Source organism: Notamacropus eugenii, chromosome 3, assembly GCF_028372415.1.
Source record: "Notamacropus eugenii isolate mMacEug1 chromosome 3, mMacEug1.pri_v2, whole genome shotgun sequence".
NCBI lineage: Eukaryota > Metazoa > Chordata > Mammalia > Diprotodontia > Macropodidae > Notamacropus > Notamacropus eugenii.
The window spans coordinates 257,486,006-257,508,871 of record NC_092874.1 but is presented as its reverse complement, the minus strand read 5'-3'; the positions used below and the strand labels follow the sequence as shown (position 1 = coordinate 257,508,871).

Genomic DNA, 22,866 nt, shown 5'->3' with positions numbered 1-22,866 from the left:
CATTCACTGTTGTGAGTTTCTGAATGGCAGGGCATCCTGAGAGGTGACTGAAAAACTTTGAAAGAAATGTCATATAGTACTTAGAGATGCTCTTTACAATCTGGCTCAATAAACTGTATCATACTCCAACATGATTGCATGTTGATGATGTCATGACAAAACAGAGCAAGCGATTATCTACATTTCCATTACGGCACCTTTACCAAGTGACAGGAGATGACAGGTGTAGCTAGGTGGCACAGCGTATAGAATCTTGGTCCTGGAGTCAAGACGATATCTTCCTGAGTTCAAATCTAACCTCAGATACTTACTAGCTATGTGACACTGGGTAAATTACTTAACCATGTTTGCCTCAGTTTCCTCATCTATAAAATGAGCTGGAAAAGGAAATGGCAAACCACTCCAGTATCTTTGCCAAGAAAGCCCCAGATGGAGTCATGAAGAGTTGGATGTGACTGAAAACAACTCAACAACAAACATATGCTTATTTATTTGTAAGATAAATGTCAGAATCAGCATGACATTGCACACAGGGAGCCCACCTCAGGATTCACATTCTCCCTTAGACACATAACGGCTTTGCAACCTGGGGCACTTCTGAGTGCCATTGGCAACACTTTAATACTAAAAAGTGCATTGAGAAGGTGCCAACTAGAATTGATAAATAGACTTTCCTGACCAGGGCATTCTCTGTTCCATGTTCAGCAGAAGAATGTATATATACAGATGTATTTCCACATATCTATATATTTATGCATAAATATACATAGGAATATATCCTATGCATGCATAAATAGATCTTTTTTTTTTTATTAACTTTTAACATTTATTTTCACACAATTTTGGGTTACAAATTTTCTCCCCTTTTCTCCCCTCCCCCCCCCAGACCCAAGCTTTCTAATTGCCCCTGTGACCTATCTGCTCTCTCCTCTATCCTCCCTCGCTGCCCTTGTCTCCGTCTTCTCTTTTGTCCTGTAGGGCCAGATAGCTTTCTTGACCCCTTAATCTGTATTTCTTGTTACCCAGTGGTAAGAACATTACATTTGGTCCTAACACTTTGAGTTCCAACTTCTTTAGCTCCCTCCCTCTCCACCCCTTCCCCTTGGAAGACAGGCAATTCAATATAGGCCATATCTGTTTAGTTTTGCAAATGATTTCCATACTAGTTGTGTTGTATAGGACTGACTATATTTCCCTCCATCCTATCCTGTCCCCCATTACTTCTATTCTCTTATGATCCTTTCCCTCCCCATGAGTGTCGACCTCGGATTGCATTCTCCTCCCCATGCCCTCCCCTCTATCCTCCCCTCCACCCTGCTTGTGCCCCTGTCCTCCACTCTCCTGTATTGTGAGATAGGTTTTCCTATCAAAATGAGTGTGCATTTTGTTCTTTCCTTTAGTGGAATGTGATGAGAGTAGACCTCATGATTTTCTCTCGCCTCCCCTCTTTATCCCTCCACTAATAAGTCTTTTGCTTGCCTCTTTTATGAGAGATAATTTGCCCCATTCAATTTCTCCCTTTCTCCTCCCAATATTTCTCTCTCACTGCTTGATTTCATTTTTTTTTTGAGATATGATCCCATCCTCTTCAATTCACTCTGTGCACTCTGTCTCTATGTATGTGTGCGTGTGTGCATGTGTGTGTGTGTACTCCCACCCAGTACCCAGATACTGAAATGTTTCAAGAGTTACAAATATTGTCTTTCCATGTAGGAATGTAAACAGTTCAACTTTATTAAGTCCCTTATGACTTCTCTTTGCTGTTCACCTTTTCATGGTTCTCTTCATTCTTGTGTTTGATAGTCAAATTTTCTTTTCAGCTCTGGTCTTTTCATCAAGAAAACCTGAAAATCCTCCATTTCATTGAAAGACCATTTTTTCTCCTGAAGTATTATACTCAGTTTTGCTGGGTAGGTGATTCTTGATTTTAGTCCTAGTTCCTTTGACTTCTGGAATATCCTGTTCCATTCCCTTCCATCCCTTAATGTAGAGGCTGCTAGATCTTGTGTTATCCTGATTGTATTTCCACAATACTTGAATTGTTTCTTTCTAGCTGCTTGCAATATTTTCTCTTTCACCTGGGAATTCTGGAATTTGGCCACAATGTTCCTAGGAGTTTCTCTTTTTGGATCTCTTTCCTGCGGTGTTCTGTGGATTCCTTGAATATTTATTTTGCCCTCTGGTTCTAGAATCTCAGGGCAGTTTTCCTTGATAATTTCATGGAAGATGATGTCTAGGCTCTTCTTTTGATCATGGTTTTCAGGTAGTCCCAGAATTTTTACATTGTCTCTCCTGAATCTATTTTCCAGGTCAGTTGTTTTTCCAATAAGATATTTCACATTATCTTCCATTTTTCCAATCTTCTCACTATGTTCTGTGATATCTGTCTTTCTCATAAAGTCCTTAGCGTCCATCTGTGCCATTCTAGTTTTGAAAGATCTATTTTCTTCAGTGAGCTTTTGAATCTCCTTTTCCATTTGGCTAATTCTGCTTTTGAAAGCATTCTTCTCCTCATTGGCTTTTTGAACCTCTTTTGCCAATTGAGTTAGGCTAGTTTTCAAGGTGTTAATTTCTTCAACATTTTTTTGGTTCTCCTTTAGCAGGGAGCTGATCTGCCTTTCATGCTTCTCTTTCATCCCTCTCATTTCTCTTCCCAGTTTTTCCTCCACCTCTCTAACTTGATTTTCAAAATTCTTTTTGAGCTCTTCCATGGCCTGAGCCCATTGGGTGGGCTGGGACACAGAATCCTTGATTTCTGTGTCTTTGTATGATGGTAAGCATTGTTCTTCCTCATCAGAAAGGAAGGGAGGAAATGTCTGTTCTCCAAGGAAGTAGCCATCAATAGTTTTATTTCTTTTCCCTTTTCTGGGCATTCTCCCCAGCCAGTGACTTGACCTCTGAATATTCTCCTCACACCCACCTTGCCTCCTGGTCCTCCCAGCCAGCGTTTGGGGACTGGGATTCAAATGCTGCTTCCCGCCTTAGGGCTTTTGGCGAGGGCAGGGCTGCTATTCAGTGTGAGAATTAAGTTCAGGTGGTCAAGTCGGGGCAGGGCTGCCTCTCAGGCTCAGTTCCCTCAGGGGGTTTATGTACAGACCTTCCACAATGGATCCAGGCTCCCGCCTGCTTGGGGAGTCCCTATCTGCAGCCGCCTCTCAGCTTCTATCTCCTGGGGGGGCCCGAGCCATGGGGGCACCCCACTCCCCTCTCGACCCGCCAAGGAGACTCTCTCACCGACCCCCGTCACCTGTGGGTGGTGGGGCTTGTGCCGCTGCTGGAGATCCCGTCCCTGAAGCCTGCTCGGATCTGTACCTCTCGAAGCCGCGGCTGCCGTAGGTCTGGGCTGGGCTCTGCGTATGCAGCGCAACGGACCTTTTGTGAGAGGTTTGCAGGTCCCTCTGTGGGTGGAGGGACCTGCGTGGCCGCTGGAGATCCCGTCCCCGTAGCCCGCTCGGATCTTTTCCTCACGGTGTTGCGGCCGCTGCAGGGCTGCACTCAGCTCCCAGTCCCGGCGCCCAGTCCGCAGCACGAAGGACGCCCCGCGAGAGGTTTGCAGGTCTCTCCGGAACAGAAATCTCCCTCGCTCCAATATTCCGTGGCGTCTGGGTGCAGAATTCACCGTGAGTTGGTCCCCTCTAGCCGTTCTGTGGGTTGTGGGTTCGGAGCTATGTGTATGTGTGTCTTTCTACCCCGCCATCTTGGCTCCGCCCCCATAAATAGATCTTATACATATATGTGTGTGTGTGTGTGTGTGTGTGTGTGTGTGTGCGTATGTGTGAGACAAAGAGAGAGAACTCAGAAGCCATTTAATTCAGCACCCTCATTTAACAGTTGATGAAACAGAGAACAAGTTAGTTTAAGTTAATTACCCTATGTCACATAGATGATATCAGAGGCAGAATTTGAATCCAGGTCTTTTGGCTCCATTAAAGTTAATGGTCTTTCATCTTTATCACTCATATTTATAAATAGCATATTATATAAAATATGATTGTAAATCATCAGCAGTTGGGGGCACAGTTGATAGAATGCTAGTCATGGAGTCAGGAAGACTCATGTTCCCGAGTTCATATCTGGCCTCAGACGCTTAACAACCGTGTGACCCTAGGCAAGCCACATAACACAGTTGGTCTCAGTTTCCTCATTTATAAAATCAACTAGAGAAGGAAATGACAAATCACTCCAGTATCTTTGCCAAGAAACCCCAAATGTAGTTATGGAAAGTCAGACACAACTGAACAACAGCTGGTTATACCACATATTATTGAATAGGCTGTCCCAAAAGTTTAGTGCAGTTTTGACCTATTAAAGCTTCTTTAAGAAAAACCCTGTTAAAAATGCATTTCTAGGATACCTTGTATTAAGTATCATGCATATAAACTAAAATATCAAGGTAATATTGAATGCTGTTAGAATTTTCTTTAAAGTACAAAATGGGATACTAATGTCATCCAGTGAAAAGCATTGATTTGGATTCAGATGACTTCGGTTCGAATTCAGCCTTTAATGTTAATTACCTATTCTGGGGCTCAGTTTCTTAACCTGTAAAAAAATTGGAATTGGACTCAGTAACATCTTTTCAGTTCAAAAAGTAGGATCCTATATTCATGCGATTCCCAGGTTTTTAAAGGTGATTGAAATGTACCAAGAAAGAGTATATCTAATTTAACATTTGCTGTCCAGCATAATGATAGTGATGATCTGCAATTTCATTGCCATAGCAGATTCTGAAGAAACAGATTCCCTCTACCGTGGCAGGTTGGCACTTTCTCAGTAATTTAGAGTTTTAGAGATTTGTCTATGGCAATGTGAGGTCAAGGAATTTGACAAGGTGTCACACAGCTAATATCTATGGAGGCATGTTTTTGCATATGTGTGCACATCCTTCCAACATAAAATGTTGTAGCAAGATATATCCTCAAAGCCTTTGTTAATATATTTTTAAAAACATTTTATCTATGCTGTTAGTGCTTTTATGACCAATTTTACATACTATAGAAATTACTATTTTAAACAGTTATATATGCTAATTAGAATTAAGAGGCTAAACATATGAATAACTCTATCCCCTTGATGTAGCTTTTAGTAGACACACAATGCAGGAATCTAAGGTCCACAATGAAAAGCCATACATTGTAGATATTTGTCTCCACCTAGTGGTGATTCAAAAATAGAACATTCTCCAAATGCTATGTACAAATTCTCCCTGACCAGTGGGGGCAAAGAAGAATTGAGGTGATAAAAGATGCTTTGTTTAAATGAAGGCTTAGACTTTAGCTGTTGTCATTTTAATTTGTTTCATTTTAATTTCCAGAACTTGAAGAGTTGGGATATCTTCAACAACTCTAGGACAGTCAGTGATCTCAGGAGTTCATTTCAAGTGGAGAATCATCTTAAAATAGACTGAGAAGCCTATTTATTTTATTTTATTTTATAAGAAAACTGAGAAGTGTTATCCACTAAAGACACTGAACTCTGAAAGGAGCAGGTGTTAGAAAGCATGCTCTAGAGTGTACATCAGGGTATGATGCAGGTCCTTCACTGGGAATCACCTACACCTCATAAATGAACTAGTGGGTAAAGGGAGAGAGGGAGAAAAGGAGGAAGGAAGATAACACACCTTTATTAAGGAACTACTATGTGCCAGGTACTGTGCTAAGCACTTTACAAATATCATCCCATTTGATTTTCATGATGACCATTCCAGAGAGGTACAATTATTATCTGTATTTTAAAGTTGAGGAACCCTTGGCAGACAGAAGTTAAGTGAATTTCCCAGGGTCACATACTTAGTAAGAGTTAGAGACAAGATTTAAACTCACCTTCTTCTGATTCCAAGCCTATCTATGTCCAGCAGCTGTTTGTGACCCAGTGCACCATAGCACACCAATGCTATGCATGGACCTTTCTTACTGGACTTGTTTGTCATTTCCATCTCCAGTGGGCAAACAGAAGTTAAGTGACTTGCCCAAGGTCACACAGTTAGTAAGTGTCTGAGGCCAAATTTGAACTTAGGTCTTCCTGACTCCAGGTCTAGCACTCTATCTACTGAGTCACCTAGCTATCTCCAGCATAAAGGGAGTCCAGAATGAAGCAGATTAAAAAATCATGAATGACATGTTGTTGTTCAGTCATCTGAGTCATGTCCAACTCTTCTTGACCCTATTTGGTGCTTTCCTAGATAGTGGTATCTGGATACAATACAAAGATACTGGAGTGATTTGCCATTTCCCTGTTCAGCTCATTTAACAGATGAGGAAACTGAGGCTAACAAGGTTAGGTGACTCACCCAGGGTTGTGTAGCTAGTAAGTGTCTGAGGTCAGATTTGAACTCAATCTGAGGAATCTTCCTGACTCCAGCCCTGGCACTCTGTGCACTATGGAGCCACCTAACTGCCCCTACACCAGTGGTATCAAACTCAAATAGAAACAGGTCCATGTGGCTAACATTATCTATGTTGTATTATATTTTTTATTTATTTTGTTATGTATTTCCCAATCTCATTTTAGGAGTTTTAAGGGTCCATTATGTCCTGTCATCAGGTATTTGACACCCTTACCCTACTACTGAATCATCTAATAAGGTATCTATATGATCACAATCACTCTCTTCCTCAAAAATCACATTTGTCTCTTCATTGCCTACCAGATAAACAACATATGTCTGACCCTGGCCTTCAAGGTCTTCTGTCACTTTATTCCAGCCTTACCTCCTACTTCTCTTGATCTTGGCATATCATGAGGTGGTGGTAAGGGCAATGAATTGGTACACAGAAGCTCTGTGTTCAAATGCTGCTTTGCGACCTATATGAATATGGACAAGCTATCTCAATTTTCCAGTCTTCCAATTTCTCATCTTTAAAATAAAGGGATGTCACTAAATAATCTCTAAATAATAAACCACTTCCTCATCTCAATTCTTTTATCTTATAAAAAGAAGTGTTTTAATTTTTTTTTTTTTTACTAAGATAACTTTTCATAGAGAGGAATTCATGATTGTAGAATGCCCACTCAGGCAGTAAGTGGAGAGCTCTATCAGCTAATCAACCAACAACACGGGAGTCAGAGCAAAACAAAATCTGCCCCAATCAAATCAACTGTCTGAACAGGCCTAAAGACCTTTAAGTGGAAATATAACTGTAGGGTGGCTTGTACTGAAACTGAATCTGCAAAGTGTGGTTGGGAAGTTGACTTACTATCCTCTCAGGTCAGACCAATTACTTAGTTTTCAGCCTACACAGGTGGCTTCATACAGACACCAACAATTCCTTAATGACTTCCCAGTTTTTAAATCTTTGAAAATACCAAAGAATTCCTTCACTTGTCACTGAACCTCTCCCCCATGTCCAGCACACACATACACACAAATGCAAAGTGAGATTTTTTAAATTAATTTTGGATTTATACTTATAAAGCTGTGAGGGACCTTTTAAGAGATTTTTACTGCTAAGTCCATTTACCCCTGGGTTTACGTCTGTGGATAAATTTTAAGCAGTTTATGAACTTGGATGGGAAAGAATCCTTTTTTAAAAAATTTATATGCCTCTAACCGAAATTTACTATTTCTTTCAATTATGAATTCAAGATACAAACCACAGGAATATTAGACTTCACCAGACTGCTTAAAGGAATCCAAAAAAGGTTAAGAATCCTTGATCTAATATAATGTCCTCATTTTACAAATGAGAAAACTGAGGCCAAGAGCAGTAGAGCACTGGTTAAATGCTTACTACATGTTAGTCATTTTGCTAAGTGAGGCAACTAGGTGGTACATTGGATAGAGCACCAGTGCAAGAGTCAGGAGGACCTGAGTTCAAATCTCACCTCAGACATTTGACACTATCTGTGTGACCTTGGGCAAGTCACTTAACTCCAGTTGCCTCATCCTGGGTCATCTCCAGTCATCCTGATGAATATCTGGTCACTGGACTCAGATGGCTCGGGAGGAGGAGTGAGGCTGGTGACCTGCACAGCCCTCACTCACTCAAAACAAAGTTAAGTGCAAGTCATGTCAACATTTCTCCAATGGTATGGTCTTCTTTGGTAACGAAGGACGAACACACACATTTTTCTAAGCAGTGGGAGGGGACCAGGTTTAAAAGCAAGCAAGGAAAGCAGCTCTTGTCATCAAGGATACTACTGTCTTACATGGGAAAGATAAAACATAAATGGAAGCTGGACAGTTGGGGGAGGCAGGCAAGGCTTGAAGTTTCTCTTGGGGCAATGGGGCAGGCTTAATAGAGGCCTGGATGTGAACAGAATGAAAACAAAGCTAGTCTATTCAATCTCAAGGTAGCAGTCTTCTTCTCACCTGGGAAAGGAGTGAAATGATAAATTTAGGGCAGACAATAGGGCTAGAGGTTAAAAGATTTTCTCCGATTACACATGTAACACCTAGCTGGAGTAGCTAGGTGATAAAATGCTCCGACTGCCAGGTCTGAAAGCAGGCAACCTCATCATTGTGAATTCAAATGTAGCCCAGAGTGAAAGGAAATTGCAACTGGTTTTTGTATTGGTCAGTAAACTCTGAGAGTCTTTTCCTCCCAGAGTGATTCTTTTTTGACTAGGTAAAAAAGGTCATTCTTTACCTCATTTCTTACCCAGCCTTACACATGCACATAAATTATTTCTCCCATGTCTTGGTCCTCTTCAAAAACAAAGGATAAACACAACAACAACCCAGTCTTAATTATTAAATGGGCTTTGCCTCAGTCACATTGAGACCTGGGAAAGACCTTAGCTTAAAAAGACCAAGGTCCTCCACTGCATCAGGGGTCATCTCCAGTCATCCTGATCTGTATTCTTGCCACTGGACCCAGATGATTCCATAGGAGAAAGTAAGACTGGTGACTTTTCACAGACCTCCATCACTTAAATCCAGTTCACTTGCAACTCATGGTATCACCTTCCTGAATTCAATTCAATTCCTCTTTGAGAATGAAGGACAAACCACAACAAAGGCTTACTAGTTGTGTGACCCTAGACAAGTTACTTAACCCTGTTTGCCTCAGTTTCCTCATCTTTAAAATGAACTGGAGAAGCAAATGTTAAACCATTCTAGTAACCCTGCCAAGAAAACCTCATACGGGGCTACAAAGACTGAAAAAGACTGAACAACACAGTAATAAATGAAAGAGGGAGATGAGAATCAAAGTCTTCGAAATCTAAATCAAGTACTTCTTGCTCTGAATCACTCTGCAATCTTTTCCTCTGCTTCATTTCTTTGGATTCTCTCCAAATGCAATGTATTTTCCCAATAAAATTTGTTTACAATCTTCATTTCTTCAGATTCTAAATTTGCACATCTCAAAGGATTAAATAAATGAGATCTAATCTGCCTAATTAAAGCCTTACACAAGGCTGTCCATCATATTTCTGTGAGTCTAATATTTATGTTAAAAAAAACTGGGCGTTAGGGCATGTAGGAGAGAACAGATAATCTTAATGATGTTCTATTGCAGTTTTTAACATTGGGTCCACAGACCTTTTCAGAGAAAGTCCATGACCTTAGATGTGGAAAAAAGACATCTTTATTTCCATATAATTGGTCTCCTTCCTTTGTAATCCGACGTGTTCCATACATTTTCAAACATTATTCTGAGAAAGGGTATATAGGCTTCCCCAGACTACCAAGTGTTCTATGACCAAAAAAGGAAAAAAAAATTAAGGAAGAATATTCTAAAGCGAAACAAACACTGAGATACCATGGATGAATTTGATGTCTGTCTCCAACTGTAAGTGCTTGGAGAGAAAAATTCTCAACTCATTTTTAGCTGTTTAATCTCTGGTTGGAGAACATTCCTGGAATTTCTGTTGCAGGAAATGGAGTCAAAGATCCCAGGATGAACTGTGTAGATGCTGATTTCCTAACACCCAGAAATATGAACAAAATTCTGACTTTCACACAAAGTGAAAGGGAAGTTGTCATTGTTTTTAACTTGAGGTATTTTTCTCATAATAAGGTTGGAAACTGAACATCTTTAAAAGTATAAGGAAACAATTGTACACACAGAATCATTTTATAAATGTGCTTGTCCCAAAAGAGAGAAAAGGGAAAGTAAAGCCAAGATTTTTCAGGTTCAAAAGTCAAATACACTCTGAGTAACTCCAAAGTTCACGTCCCAGCTCCAACAGCTTACACCAGTTAAAAGTAATGTCTAGTCTCATGTAATTTAATGGAAGGGAGGCAGAAGAAGGTGACTGTGCCAGACTGTTTCTGTAATGATGAGATAGTGAGACACTTACCTTTTTCATTTCCATTTGCATAATGTGGAGGCTTGTTTTTGTCAATGCTGTTAAAACTCTGACTTCTCCGATTTAAATTAGAAGCTCCTTGGACCTTATTACTGCTGCCTGCAGCTGGCACTCTTGAGGGCCCTGGAAGCCTAGAATATCATAATAAATGATGTTATGGTGCATCTAGAAAAGACAGGAAGAGCAGGATAAGAAATAATGGCACAACTAGAGCATAAGCTGCCCTAAACTATTTTTAGGCAGACCCAGCAGGTACCAAGAAGAATTCTTCAGTCTCTAAGAGGAGTTGCATTTTTAAAAAAAGGTTAAATGTTCCCATCTTCAAGGCTATTATAGTTTTACTTCCTAATAAATTATCCAAGGAAAAAATACTTCAATGGGAATGCAAGTAAAAATGTAATTTTTAAGCTAAAATTAGCAGTTTCTTGTTCTATGTGATGGGAACAGGGGGAATCAATATAGCTTATTGACTCATTTCTACAATATTCAACAATCAATTGTGCTGCTGCTTTCTTCACTGAGTTGACCCACTTTGGGGGATATTGTATAGAAATAACCAAAGTTAGCATGACTAGAAAGGCTAAAATTTATATTAAAAACAATTTGTTCATAGCTAATGTTCGTTAAGTTAATGTCAGACCAGATGAGTTAATTATTTAGATTTTGGTTCTGAAGTCAAGGGTACATGTTCAATATCAATTGAGTAGTGAGCTTCTCATAGAAGAATTGTGTTTATTTGAATGTGTGTTAAAAAAAATGCTCCCCCTCTACTTATACATCTCACAAGTGTGCTCTACTGGTCACAAACTATACAAGGGAAGCAAGTATATCTCAGCTGTAATCTATTAATTAGCATCACTATTGAAGCAACTCAAAATCCACGTTGTATGAATCTTGTAAAATCAGCACCATCAAATTATCTTTGTATATTGTGGAAAGTATATTTTTAGCTGCCCTCACTGGAGCACAATAGTTCCCAGTCTGTGGGAGAAGGTCCCTGGGCTCACTACAGGGATATCAGAGTTTGTGAAATCACATGTTTACCAACCATTAGCATTTTGCCTTTCATTCCAATAAAATATTTAGCATAACTCAGTATCATAATTTGGCAATCATGTCTTCTTTAGAATGAATAAATAATACTATACACATATGTATTATTGTTTTTAATTATATTTTAATGTACAAATCTTATGAAAAGAATTTCTAAATTCATAATTTTTTTCCATTGTACATTTTTAAATTGGTGAATATCAATAGTACAACTAATATCATATATATGTAGAAACACAAAAATCCTGGATGTTAAAAAGAAGTCCTAAAATTTGCCCACTATCATTGGATATAATGTCATTAAGTGCAGAACATTAGGATGTTATGACCTAACATTAATAAGTTGAATCTATATGTACATAATGGATTGAAATACTGTTTTAAGTAATTTCCTTTTTAAAATGTAATCATTGACTGCTTCCTAACAAGGGACCAGGAGCATGCTGATTTTATAGTGCTGGTGTGTGCATTTTAGTAAATAAATGCATATTTCTAGTAAGAAAAAATTTATTATTTTAATATTTGGATTTTAATAGTTGGATATTAAAATCCAACTAATGTTGACACTTTGAGACCATGTGAGAAAATAAGTTATTACTGGCTATTCAGTAGATTTCCTGTTATCTGCTGCCACCATCTGAAGGCTCTTGGGTAAAGCTGTTAGGTCATACTATTTATTAGGAAAAGACAAATCATAAAAATAGATAATCTATAACTGGAAGGCATTTCTCATTTTTTTGATGCTTCTATATCATGAACACATTTCTATTAAATATCCTTGCATTTTCAACATTAAGATTTAATATATGAACTCTTTGAAAAAGGCATCTATAAAAATATTCAGCTCAATTCATTTTGATATCATTCCACTACTTTCAATTCACAGAATCACACAGTTTCTCAGTGCATGCAAACTGCAAACCCCACAAGTTCAACACTGTGTTACAGAACGAAATGATCATATAAGAGTAAATAACTATTGGCTTAGAATCCTTTTTAACAAGCTTTAATGTATTTATAATTTTGTTTGCTTGGAGGAGAAGGTTTTTTGCTTTGTTTTCTGGGGTGACATTTTAAGGCACATAAAGGTAAACAGATTTTTAGCGGTCATGGTATATACAAAACTGCAGACTTTTCAAATTCTTCCAGTTATCTCTTTCAGGTGAATAGTGATCAGCTGCAGTCTGCCTTCAGGGCAGAAGATCAGCTAAGACCTGAAATTTACAATTATTCTAATGAGACAATGCTGGTAAATATCAATGAAATCTGCCGGGTGGCTCAGAAACTATGATGATTCACTAAAGGTAATGGGATACAAATGAGAGATGTAGATATTAACATGTTTATTTTTTCAAGTCAATTGTATAATTTTCATTATTATTATTAATATACTATATTATTATATAACTAATGTTAATATATTACTAATATACCATATTGATTAATATTATTAATATATTAACTAATATTAATATCAATTATACATTATTATTTGAGTATATTGTATAATATGCAATACATTTTGCAGGTGATAGATTCCAGAAGTGACAGTAACAGGTTATGCCTGATATATTACACTGTTCTTACACTTTTCCAAATAATTTCTTTTGCTCTAATTTTTTCATTGAATTTCTTTTCCCATTGTCCTCTATAAAATCATTTTCAAAAGTAAAGAGAAACAAATCAGAATGAAGAACTAAAGGGAAAATACCTACCTCTGTTCTGGCCTCAGAAGCAGTGAACTTATGATAACATTATTAGGCAATAAGATCATTAATTAATTCAGTGAAGTACCACTGAGGAGGTCCCCCAGTGAACAAGATAGAGACTACTGTAATGAACATGGGTGTGAAGCAAGCTTACCTTCCCCCCTGTTCCTAGTCAATTATTATGCACTCAGCAGTATAGTATATTCAAAATATTACATCTGCACTCTGCGGAGTATTCTTTACATTCTAGACTATTTCAACTTGAATGATACACAATGAACCAAGTTGTCATGACTAGTAACTGTAAACCAACTTAAATATGCACACCCTCTGCAGAGGAAGAAAATCCAGCTGCCTTAATGTCTTGTCAGTAAATATTTACTTTCCAAAGAGAAGATCAGAGGCTGACTTCACAGGAGACCTTTGTAAAAAGCTTTGTCAGCCTTTCTCAGTTCTGACACTTGTGTTAAACTTGGCCCTTGGTCAATCTTGGGAAGTGTCCATGAATGATCTGGGATTATTTCCTGAATGCATCAGTCATCTGGGGAATATAGCCTCTCACACTCATGTTGCTCATCTGATGTGGTTCCATATGACAAGCCAGGTTTCACTTTGGCATCAGAATAAATACGTTGGAAGGATCCTAAAGGTGGATAGTTGTCTTCGGTAAAAGTGTGGGTCACCAAGACCTGGCTGGCACAGAGCTTTGCTAAGGAATAGTTTAATGTTATAAAATGTCCCTCTCTGCCCCGACCCCAACATGGAGACACATTTCTTAAAGTTTAGAGTGACCAAAACACAAAAGATCAAGGGGGAATACTTGAGTATCACTAATAAGCAATAAATTAGAGATATTAACTGACCTAGAAGCCTTTTTCTGACTGGTTGCAATCCCACTGTGATTAGACTGAGCTGCATATCTGGCTGCCAGACTGTATGAGGAGAAACAGAGAAATTGAATTAAAGAGATTCTTGAAAGATGCAAAGAAAGCACAAACTTACAAGAAAACTATGAGTTCATGAAATGCAATCTGAACATGTATGAAAACAAATTAATTAAAAAATTATGAATTAATGCAAGGCATACATTATGATCTTAGGTAATGAATACACTATGAGATTATGTAACATTACAGATTGATTTCTCCATATAAAATAATCATTTTCACTTTTGAAAATATGACTATTTTCTCAAAGTGTGATCTATTTTAAAAGAAATAAAACATGCTAAAATATTCTACATTTTTTAGAATGAACCTGGTAAACTGAATGTCTCAAATTTTACTATAGAGATTACTAATTAGTATCTGGAAGTGACAGTTAAAAAATCAGCCATTAAAGTAAAACTTAAGAAGCAACTATCATTTAAGCAATTCTTGCTATATAGATATATGTATATATTACACTATCATATTATGTATACATTACATTCCATTTATATTTTTTATTGTGGTATATATGAATATATATAAAGGAAATAAGGATTTGGACTTCAAATTAAATCAGTGAAGGAAACTCCCAGAGTAGAAACTCTTTTCACTCAAGCAGATCTTAAGAAATTTGCCTAGGATATTGAATTAAACATCTTGCCTATGGTCTTACAGTTAATATGGGTCATTATTGTATAACATTTTTCAGTAATACGTTTAAATCTATTTGAATAAAGCTCGTGTGCAGGGTAGAGTCATAGAGTCATAGAGTTAGAGCCAAAAGGATCTTAGAGAATATCTGTTTCTTCTGCCTCATTTTAAAGATGGAGAAAGTTCATACCAAGGAGGCTAAGGTCACATACACAGCAAATATCTGAATCAGGATTTAAACCGAGATCCTCTGACTTGAGAGCCAGTGTTCTGCCCACTGAGCTACATCACGAGCTTAAATGCGAGATACATTTCTTCTTACAAGATGGCGGGATGATATCAATGACCAAAGTGGGGTGGAAGTAGGAGTCGGGGAAGCTTCAACTAGACCATTTGGGCAACCATTTCCAGATGAGATTGCCACTGTTATACAATCTCCATATTCCAAATCACAACCTCATTATTGTGAAAATCAGTGAAGCCTTTCTGTTGTCCCCTTCTGCACATGGACAGGTAGATTTATGAAAGACAGAAAGACAAGACAGTTCTGCTGTATGCTCACAAACATGGTGATGATTAGACAGACAAAAGATTATTATCTGAAAGATCAAAACTATGGACATGCAAATGTAGGCATCATGATACAGACCAGTAGTTCTCAAAAATATTTGGTCTCAGGATCCCTTATACTCTTAAAAACTATTCAATACATCCGAAACCGTTTAAGCAGAATATATATACATATATATACACACATGCATGTGTATAAACATGCATATATAAATACATAAAATTATATATAAATATACATATATCTACATATGTATACAAATACATATTTATTTTGCATGTTAGAAATTAAAACATCTAGTATTATTATGAAAAAATCTTTGACCTTTTGGATTCCCTAAAAGGATTCCCTAGTGGACTGGACTTCACTTTGAGAACCACTGATACAAGTGTAGTCATGGCAGAACACATCTCATGCAACAGTAGGGAATGGTCACTCAAGACATAGCTATGGTACTCATCTAATCGTCAATTTTTCATAAGTAAATTCTACACTTTTTTTAGGCTGATCAAAACTTTATTTACCTCACTATATAAACACCCTATACCAGTGTCATTATCTGTGCTGAGAAGAGGTTTAACTACTTGACAAGGTTTAAGAATACTAGAACAAAAGGGCAAGCATGGGGAGCCAAGTCCAATCCCTATCTCCGTCAGTCTCAGGAATGAGTCCACCAACTTCAGTAGTATCCTTTGAGGAATGAAATGTCTCAATCTCTGTTGTATCAATTAAAAAGTTTATTTACATATGCATGTACATACACAGACATAAAATAGGGGAAAAGCAGACTCAAAGATCTCCCACACTGTTTGTTGATGGTCAGTTCACACAAAGTCAGGATATTTAGGTTCAAGTTTCATCTCTGAAACTTGTAATTTCTATAGTCTTGGGCATATCACCTAAACTCCCTCATTTCTTCATCTGTAACTAAGGAGTTTAAAATAGCACACTATCTAGGGGGTCTATGACACAGTAGATAGAGCACCAAGCCTACAGTAAGGAAAAGCTAAGTTCAAATCTGGCCTCAGATGATTACTAACTGTGTGTCCCTGGACAAGTCACTTAATTTGCCTCAGTCTCCTTATCTGTAAAATGAGCTAAAGAAGAATACGGCAAAGCACTACAGTTCCTTTTTCAAGAAAACTACAAATGAAGTCACAAAATGTTGGACACAACTGGAATACTTGAACAACAATGACAATAATTTCTATTGATTTTTCTCAAATCCATCATCTTTTAAACTCCTTTAACTATCAACTTTCACTATCAATTAATTTCCAAATCTTGGTGATTCTACCTTCATTATGTCTGCTGTTTTTATTGAGTCTTTTCCATTTGCACCAACACAAGCCTAATGTATGGACTTGTCATCTTCTGCCTAGACTCATAACACTCTTCTAGCTAGACTTGCAACTCAGTACCTCTCTAGTCAATGTGTCACACTACTACTAGAATAAGCTTTGTGATGCACAGATCTCATTACATTACTCTCCTTTAAAACTGACAGTGCTATCTACCATCAACCAAATAAAATATTGCCTCCTTACCCTAGTATCCAAGGCACTCCAAAATTTTGTTAAACCCTATCTTCACACTAATCCCCTTCATGGATAAGTCAAGTAGTAAAGCTGAAGAATGTGCTGTTTCCTGTTCTCATGCCATTTCCTATCTCCAGATCTTTGTGCAAACTGCCAACAAGGTCCCAAAGCAAAGAATCCTACTAGTTTTAAGCTATGTGCTCTTGTTCCGGACAAGGTAGAGTGATACTCCAAACTGGGATTTTATCTGAATGCAAGAATGAACAGTGCACATGAGATAATTTTACTCCCCTCAAAACAGGCCCAGGGAGCACAGTAGAGTAACTCACTTAGGAAATGTGCCAGCCTCCATGAGGTTGATACCACGGCATGATATCACAAAGGGAGATTAGCAGGGCTAACAACTCTCAAGGGGGAAGTTGACTTGGACACATGTACTTCCCGTATCTCTGCATTTCTGAACTCTATGTGGATCCCCTCTTTCCACTTATTCTGTATATCTGTTTAAGAGTATTCCCCAGATTGCTATGGGGGCTGTCATTTTTCTTATTTGCTACTCCAGTAAATGTCTTCGCTTTGAGCAGATCATATTATCTGGCTGTTTAATGGTAAACTTATCAGTGGGGGTTCTTAAGCTATCTTTTAGGAGTAGCCCAGAACTTAACTAAATCCTGGGGTGGTGGTAGCCTGGGAAATATTAGTTATGGAGAGGTATCCAAGAAGGCGTCTAATGCCAAAATGGACTCATATCTATTGAGAGGGCACCAATCATTTGGATGGCGTTTGCAATAATCTTCTATCATAGATCCTTCCTAGTGTGTTTAATTTCTTAAGGATAAACTACCATGCCAAAGGAAAGGGAGAGATGCTGATTGCTTGAAAACCTTATAGAACCTCCTAAATCACACATTCTTGGCATTAAAATTACGTTGCTATGCCAGCTTCTTTTTTTCACCGTACAACACAGTATATTTTCCACCCAAAAAAACCTTCTAGTTAACAAGTAAAGGGAAAAAAAAAACTGCATAGCTAACACACAGGTTTCACCAACTCACTAATTACTTTCATTTCATACCCCCCAGGTAGCATTAGATCACATTTTACCCATTTATGCCACAAACAACTGCCAGAGCCCCAAATCCCCGGCCAACTCTACATAAGCTATTCCTGCTTCCAGATGTTAACAAATCAAGAAGTTCAGAATCCACAAAAGATGAATTATTCTTCTTTCCCTTCCTTTTCATCTTTCTTCCTTCTTTCTACCTTCCTTCTTGTCTTCCTCTTTTCTAACTTTTTCTTTAATTTACTCTTCTTATTCTTAAAGAAGAAACTGCAGTGTGCAGGGATAATAAACATTTAAGAAATTTTTAGCTTCTGGCTTGAAATCCAACTTTGGTACCAGGTGCCCTTGGTGAAGCTATTTAACCTCTGCTAGATTTCTCTATTTCCTCATCCCAAATTTTAAAAAAATCAAATGATAGGCTATTGACTGAACCCTTGGTAAACAGAATGGGTGAACTGAAGACCTCAATCCAGCTTCATCAGTACTAGTGACTTACTGGACAGGAAGGAGGAAAAGTGGAGGAATGAAGGAGAGAGAAGGGGAAAGATAGTCAAACAAATGGGAGAGAGATGGAGGGAGCAAAAGATATAGAGGGGTATAAATAAAGGGTGACAGAGGAGAAGGACAGAGGTGGAAGGAGAGGGGGAGGGAGAGGAAGAGAGAGAAACAGAGAGGGGGTGGGAGAGAGAAAGAGGGGGAGAAAGAGAGGGGGAGGAGGAAGAGAAAGAGAGAGGGAGAGAAAAAGAGAGAGAGAGAGGGAAGGAGGGAGGGATGGAGGGACGGAGAGAGAGAGAGAGAGAGAGAGAGAGAGAGAGAGAGAGAGAGAGAGAGAGAGAGAGAGAGATGGAGGGAGAGAGAGGGGGGGGAGGGATGGAGAGAGAGAGAGAGAGATGGAGAGAGAGATGGAGAGAGAGATGGAGAGAGAGAGAGAGAGATGGAGGGAGAGAGAGGGGGGGGAGGGATGGAGAGAGAGAGAGAGAGAGAGAGAGAGAGAGAGAGAGAGAGAGAGAGGGAGGAGGGGGAGAAAGGGAGATAGACATCTTATTAGTCATTGGCATATGTAGTCCCAGATGAGAAAATTCCCTCTACCACTTGAATCGTCAGATTTTCTACTGTTTATAGTCTTATAGAGTTGCTTCAAATACTGAGTTTAAGGTACTTGTCCAAAGACACATAGACAGTGTGTCAGAGGTAAGACCTGAACTCTAGTCTTCCTGGCTTTTAAAGTCACCCCCCTGCCTTCTGTGCTACAGTCAGTTCTACAATTCTGCATCAGCATTATTAAAAGTCATAGTAACACAATAATTACCCACTTCTGGATGTGATGATAAAGATGAATGACAAATTAAATACAAATTCCATTAAAGCCAACCTCATAAACTCTCTGTTTCTTTCCATTTCCTTTGTCTTAAGAGTATCTATTGAAGGATCTGGACATGTATCCTTTAAAGACAATAAGATCTGATGAAGGTGGAGGAATGAGATGTGAGAATGGTATGAACATATCTGAAAAGCTGGAACAACATTAGACTTGTTCTGTTCAGTCCCAGAAGGCAGAACCAGGACCAGGGGAAATAAGTTTTAAAGAGAATAATTTAAGCTTGATTTCAGGGGAACAAGAAAAAAAACTTAATAATTATAACTGTCCAAAGCAGGGATGGAATGCTTTGGGACTTGGTAGATTCCCCCCTCACTGATGTCTTTAAGCAAAGGCTGTCTGAGAGATTGTCCTCTATGTTACAGGGGAATTCCTTTCTAGTACGGGTTGGCCATTGAGGTCCTTTCCAACTCTTAATTTTCTTTGATCCTATGAGTCTTCATAATAAGTATGATTATCTTGAGAGGTTCAGGAGGAAGAAAGAACTCACCGGCTTTCAAGTTTTCTTTCAGCCTTATTTAATGCAGTTTTGGGATCAGTCAATGCTACTGAGAGCCTCAGACAAATTCATTCCACATTCTAAGTGGAAGAAAGTGGATTCATGCCAATAAAGATGAATAATATTAGGTAAACCATTTGTAAATTCACATAATCATTAAATTTCAGAGCTAAAAGAGACGTTTTTGGCTGCTTAGCACAACAAATACTGTAAAAAGAACTTATCTGCAACTTACTCACCAAGTGCTCATATAGCTTTTCCTTAAAGGTCTCAAGAAAGGGGGTAATCATTACTTCCTAACGTAGCCCATTGCATTTTTGGGATAGCACAACTTAACAAAGTGTTTTCCTTATGTTATCTTGGTTTCTACATCTGGGGTATAATATATGCTGTTTTGTATGCAGAAGACTCAGTCTGCGGACAGACTTCTGACACAATGCTACATGCCTATATGAAAGGAGGTGTTAGTGTAAGCATTACAGAAAAGACACATGTAGGAGTATATTGTCTTTGGGACCAATTCCAACGAGAGGAAAGAGAAAAAACAACACTGTAGAACCTGCAGACATGTAGAAGAAGCCAATTCCTCAGCACAATTTTGATTTCCACTTTGCCTCCTTAGAGACACTGGTGAATTTTCTTTTGAGTAAGATAGGGAGCTCTCCCTTGGTTTGAGTTGAGATATGTTGCTCCCCTATGTGGAATGCTTATTCACATTGTGTATTGTTTGGCATATTCTAATCTGTAGAACTCCAATTTTTGTTTGCTCTTTTACTTAAAGAATTGGAATTACTCAGTATTTACCATTTGTGATGTTCTATTTTATAACCAGTATTTGGAAGAAGAAGGCATGTTGACAGATGCAAACTGAGGGCTACCTTCCACTTCTAAGAGTATCCAGGGGAGGAATTTTGATTTCCTATCTATATACCAGAAATTTGGAATGAGGGATGTGCAGACAGATATAATTCTAGTCTAAAACCATGCTTGGAGATAGGAAAAAATAGCTAATGCTCAAAAATATCTCTCCAATTCCCATATCAAGGTGATTACTACAGTCTCCTTTCAAGATGAGTGAGCCAGATTCTGGAGATATCTATTCATTCTAACCCCAAATCCACATGTGTAAGACATAAATATCTTAACATGGGCTAATCCACACACCACATTTTAGGTTTGTATCAGACTTAATTTGCCTCTCTTGTACACATACTGCAGGAATTTAATGCCTTTTGCCATTATGAAAGCATTATTCACTGGAAATTTTATAGTTCATCAATGTCTTCCAAAAAACATGCAGCACTCCAAGCTGAACACATTATGGATTGTGGTACAGGTAGTCTGATGAGAGTTTAGCACAGTGGACATTACCTTGCATTGATATCCCTACTACTCAGAACAATAGCTGTCAAAAAACAGGTACTTAATAAATGCTTACTGATGGATTTCTTCAAAGGGAAGAGAATTCAGGTTTAAAACATGAAGAAAATGCAAACAAAAGGCAAAACTATTGTTTAGTTGTTTTTCAGTCATGTCTGACTATTCAGGACCTCATTTAGGGTTTTCTTGGCAAAGATGCTAGAGTGTCTTGCCATTTCCTTCTCCAACTCAGATGAGAAACTGGGGCAAACAGGATTAGGTGACATACCTAGGATCACATAGCAAGTAAGTATCTGAGATCAGATGTGAACTCAGGAAGAAGAATCTTTCTGACTCCAAACTCAGGACTCTATCCACTATGACATCTAGTTATGATAACTCCCTCCATAAAAATACAATAGATTGATTATAAATTCTGATGTATGATTTCCAAGAACCTATGCCACTTTCACATGATTATAATAACAAAAGCTTTCTTCACTGTCTTAGCATTTGATTTATATTGAACTCACAGTGCACAAAATCTCTCAGACCATTTTCAGGCAAGTTTCTATCTAAATGGACCTTTTCTTTCTTGTATTAGTGAAAGTGATTTTTTTTTTTTAAATTCAGACTAAGCATAAAACTTCAGTATTTTTTTCTCTATTAGATTTCATCTTGTTATATTTGGCCCAATGTTCTGGCATCTCAAGATCATTTTGTATGCCAACTGGCATCCAGTGTGTTAATTGTTTGTCCTAGTTTGATGTCACCAGCAAATTTCAGAAATATGACAGATTTCTTTATTCAGTTATTTACAGGTGAGTAAACTAAAGCAGAGAGGTTAAATATCTTGACGAACATCACACAGCTAGTAAGTTTATGTGAGCATTTATTTGTTTTGGAGGTATCACTCTTTCCTTCTGTTTTTTTTTTTTAAATTTTAGATTCTTCTCTTTTGGTTTGTCTGTAATGAGGTTTTACTGAGGCTTTGACTTTTGATATTTCTGTGGTTTAAAGATTTTTTCTTGTAAATGTTCTTCAGCCTCTGCTTTGGTTCCATCTGCTTCAGTTGTAGGTTGACGACTGCTGACATTGGATGTTAAGTATCATCATTTTCTCCAGTTGGAGATGGTGTAAGAAAACTGGAAAGGTAGGAGGAGCTAGGTTATGAAAAACTTTAAACTATGGCATCTTAGAGTTGGAAGGTTCATCCAGTCCAATGTCCCAGCTAATGAAACCATTCATCCATTTTCTGCTAGTGCACACCTTAACAAAAGCAGTATGGTAGATTTTCTGCTCTTTTGGACTCCATGTTGTAGGCCAAAAGTATAGTAAAGATATAATAAAGACATTTGTGACTATGTAAGAGATATAGTCTATGATATGAAGACAAATAAGTAATCCAAGTCCTACACTGGCACCTTTATGATATAAGAGCGTAGGCATCACTTCAATATGTGAAAAAGAATATCTATGAAGAAACAACAGTAAAACACGGACAAGAGTTGTGTAGGATGACAAGTAAATGTAAGGTGGAGTGTCTATCAAAGGTGAGTGTACACACACAAACACACATACACACCTCAACTCCTACATTCAGCATTGTGAATTCTTTCACATCATCCAGAGTAATTCACTTCAAACTCCGTTTAAGAATTACAATATACTTTCTTTGTGATCTACTACAAACAGTTAATCTTATAAGCCGTTTTCCTTCAGTTTCTGAGAAATTTATCAACAAGTATTTATTAAGAACTGACTACATGCCAAGCATTGCACTAGGTGCTGAAAAGAGCTCATTTGGAAGGAAAAACACCCAGGTGTACTAAATATGAAGAATGTGCCTTGAGCACTTAGGT

General features: G+C 38.0%; 1 protein-coding gene across 6 annotated transcripts in view; it reads right to left on the bottom strand.

The window, feature by feature from the left end:
• The window catches only part of NAV3 (neuron navigator 3), a 1,098,252-nt gene that overhangs the window by 250,067 nt on the left and 825,319 nt on the right, over positions 1 to 22,866 (bottom strand). For all 6 annotated transcript variants that reach the window (XM_072655445.1, XM_072655444.1, XM_072655443.1 and 3 more), the window contains 2 exons: positions 13,880 to 13,948; positions 10,246 to 10,385 (listed from right to left, as the gene is read on the bottom strand). In XM_072655445.1, the coding sequence (XP_072511546.1) occupies positions 10,246 to 10,385; positions 13,880 to 13,948 (209 nt within the window). The remainder of the gene's footprint in view (positions 1 to 10,245; positions 10,386 to 13,879; positions 13,949 to 22,866) is intronic.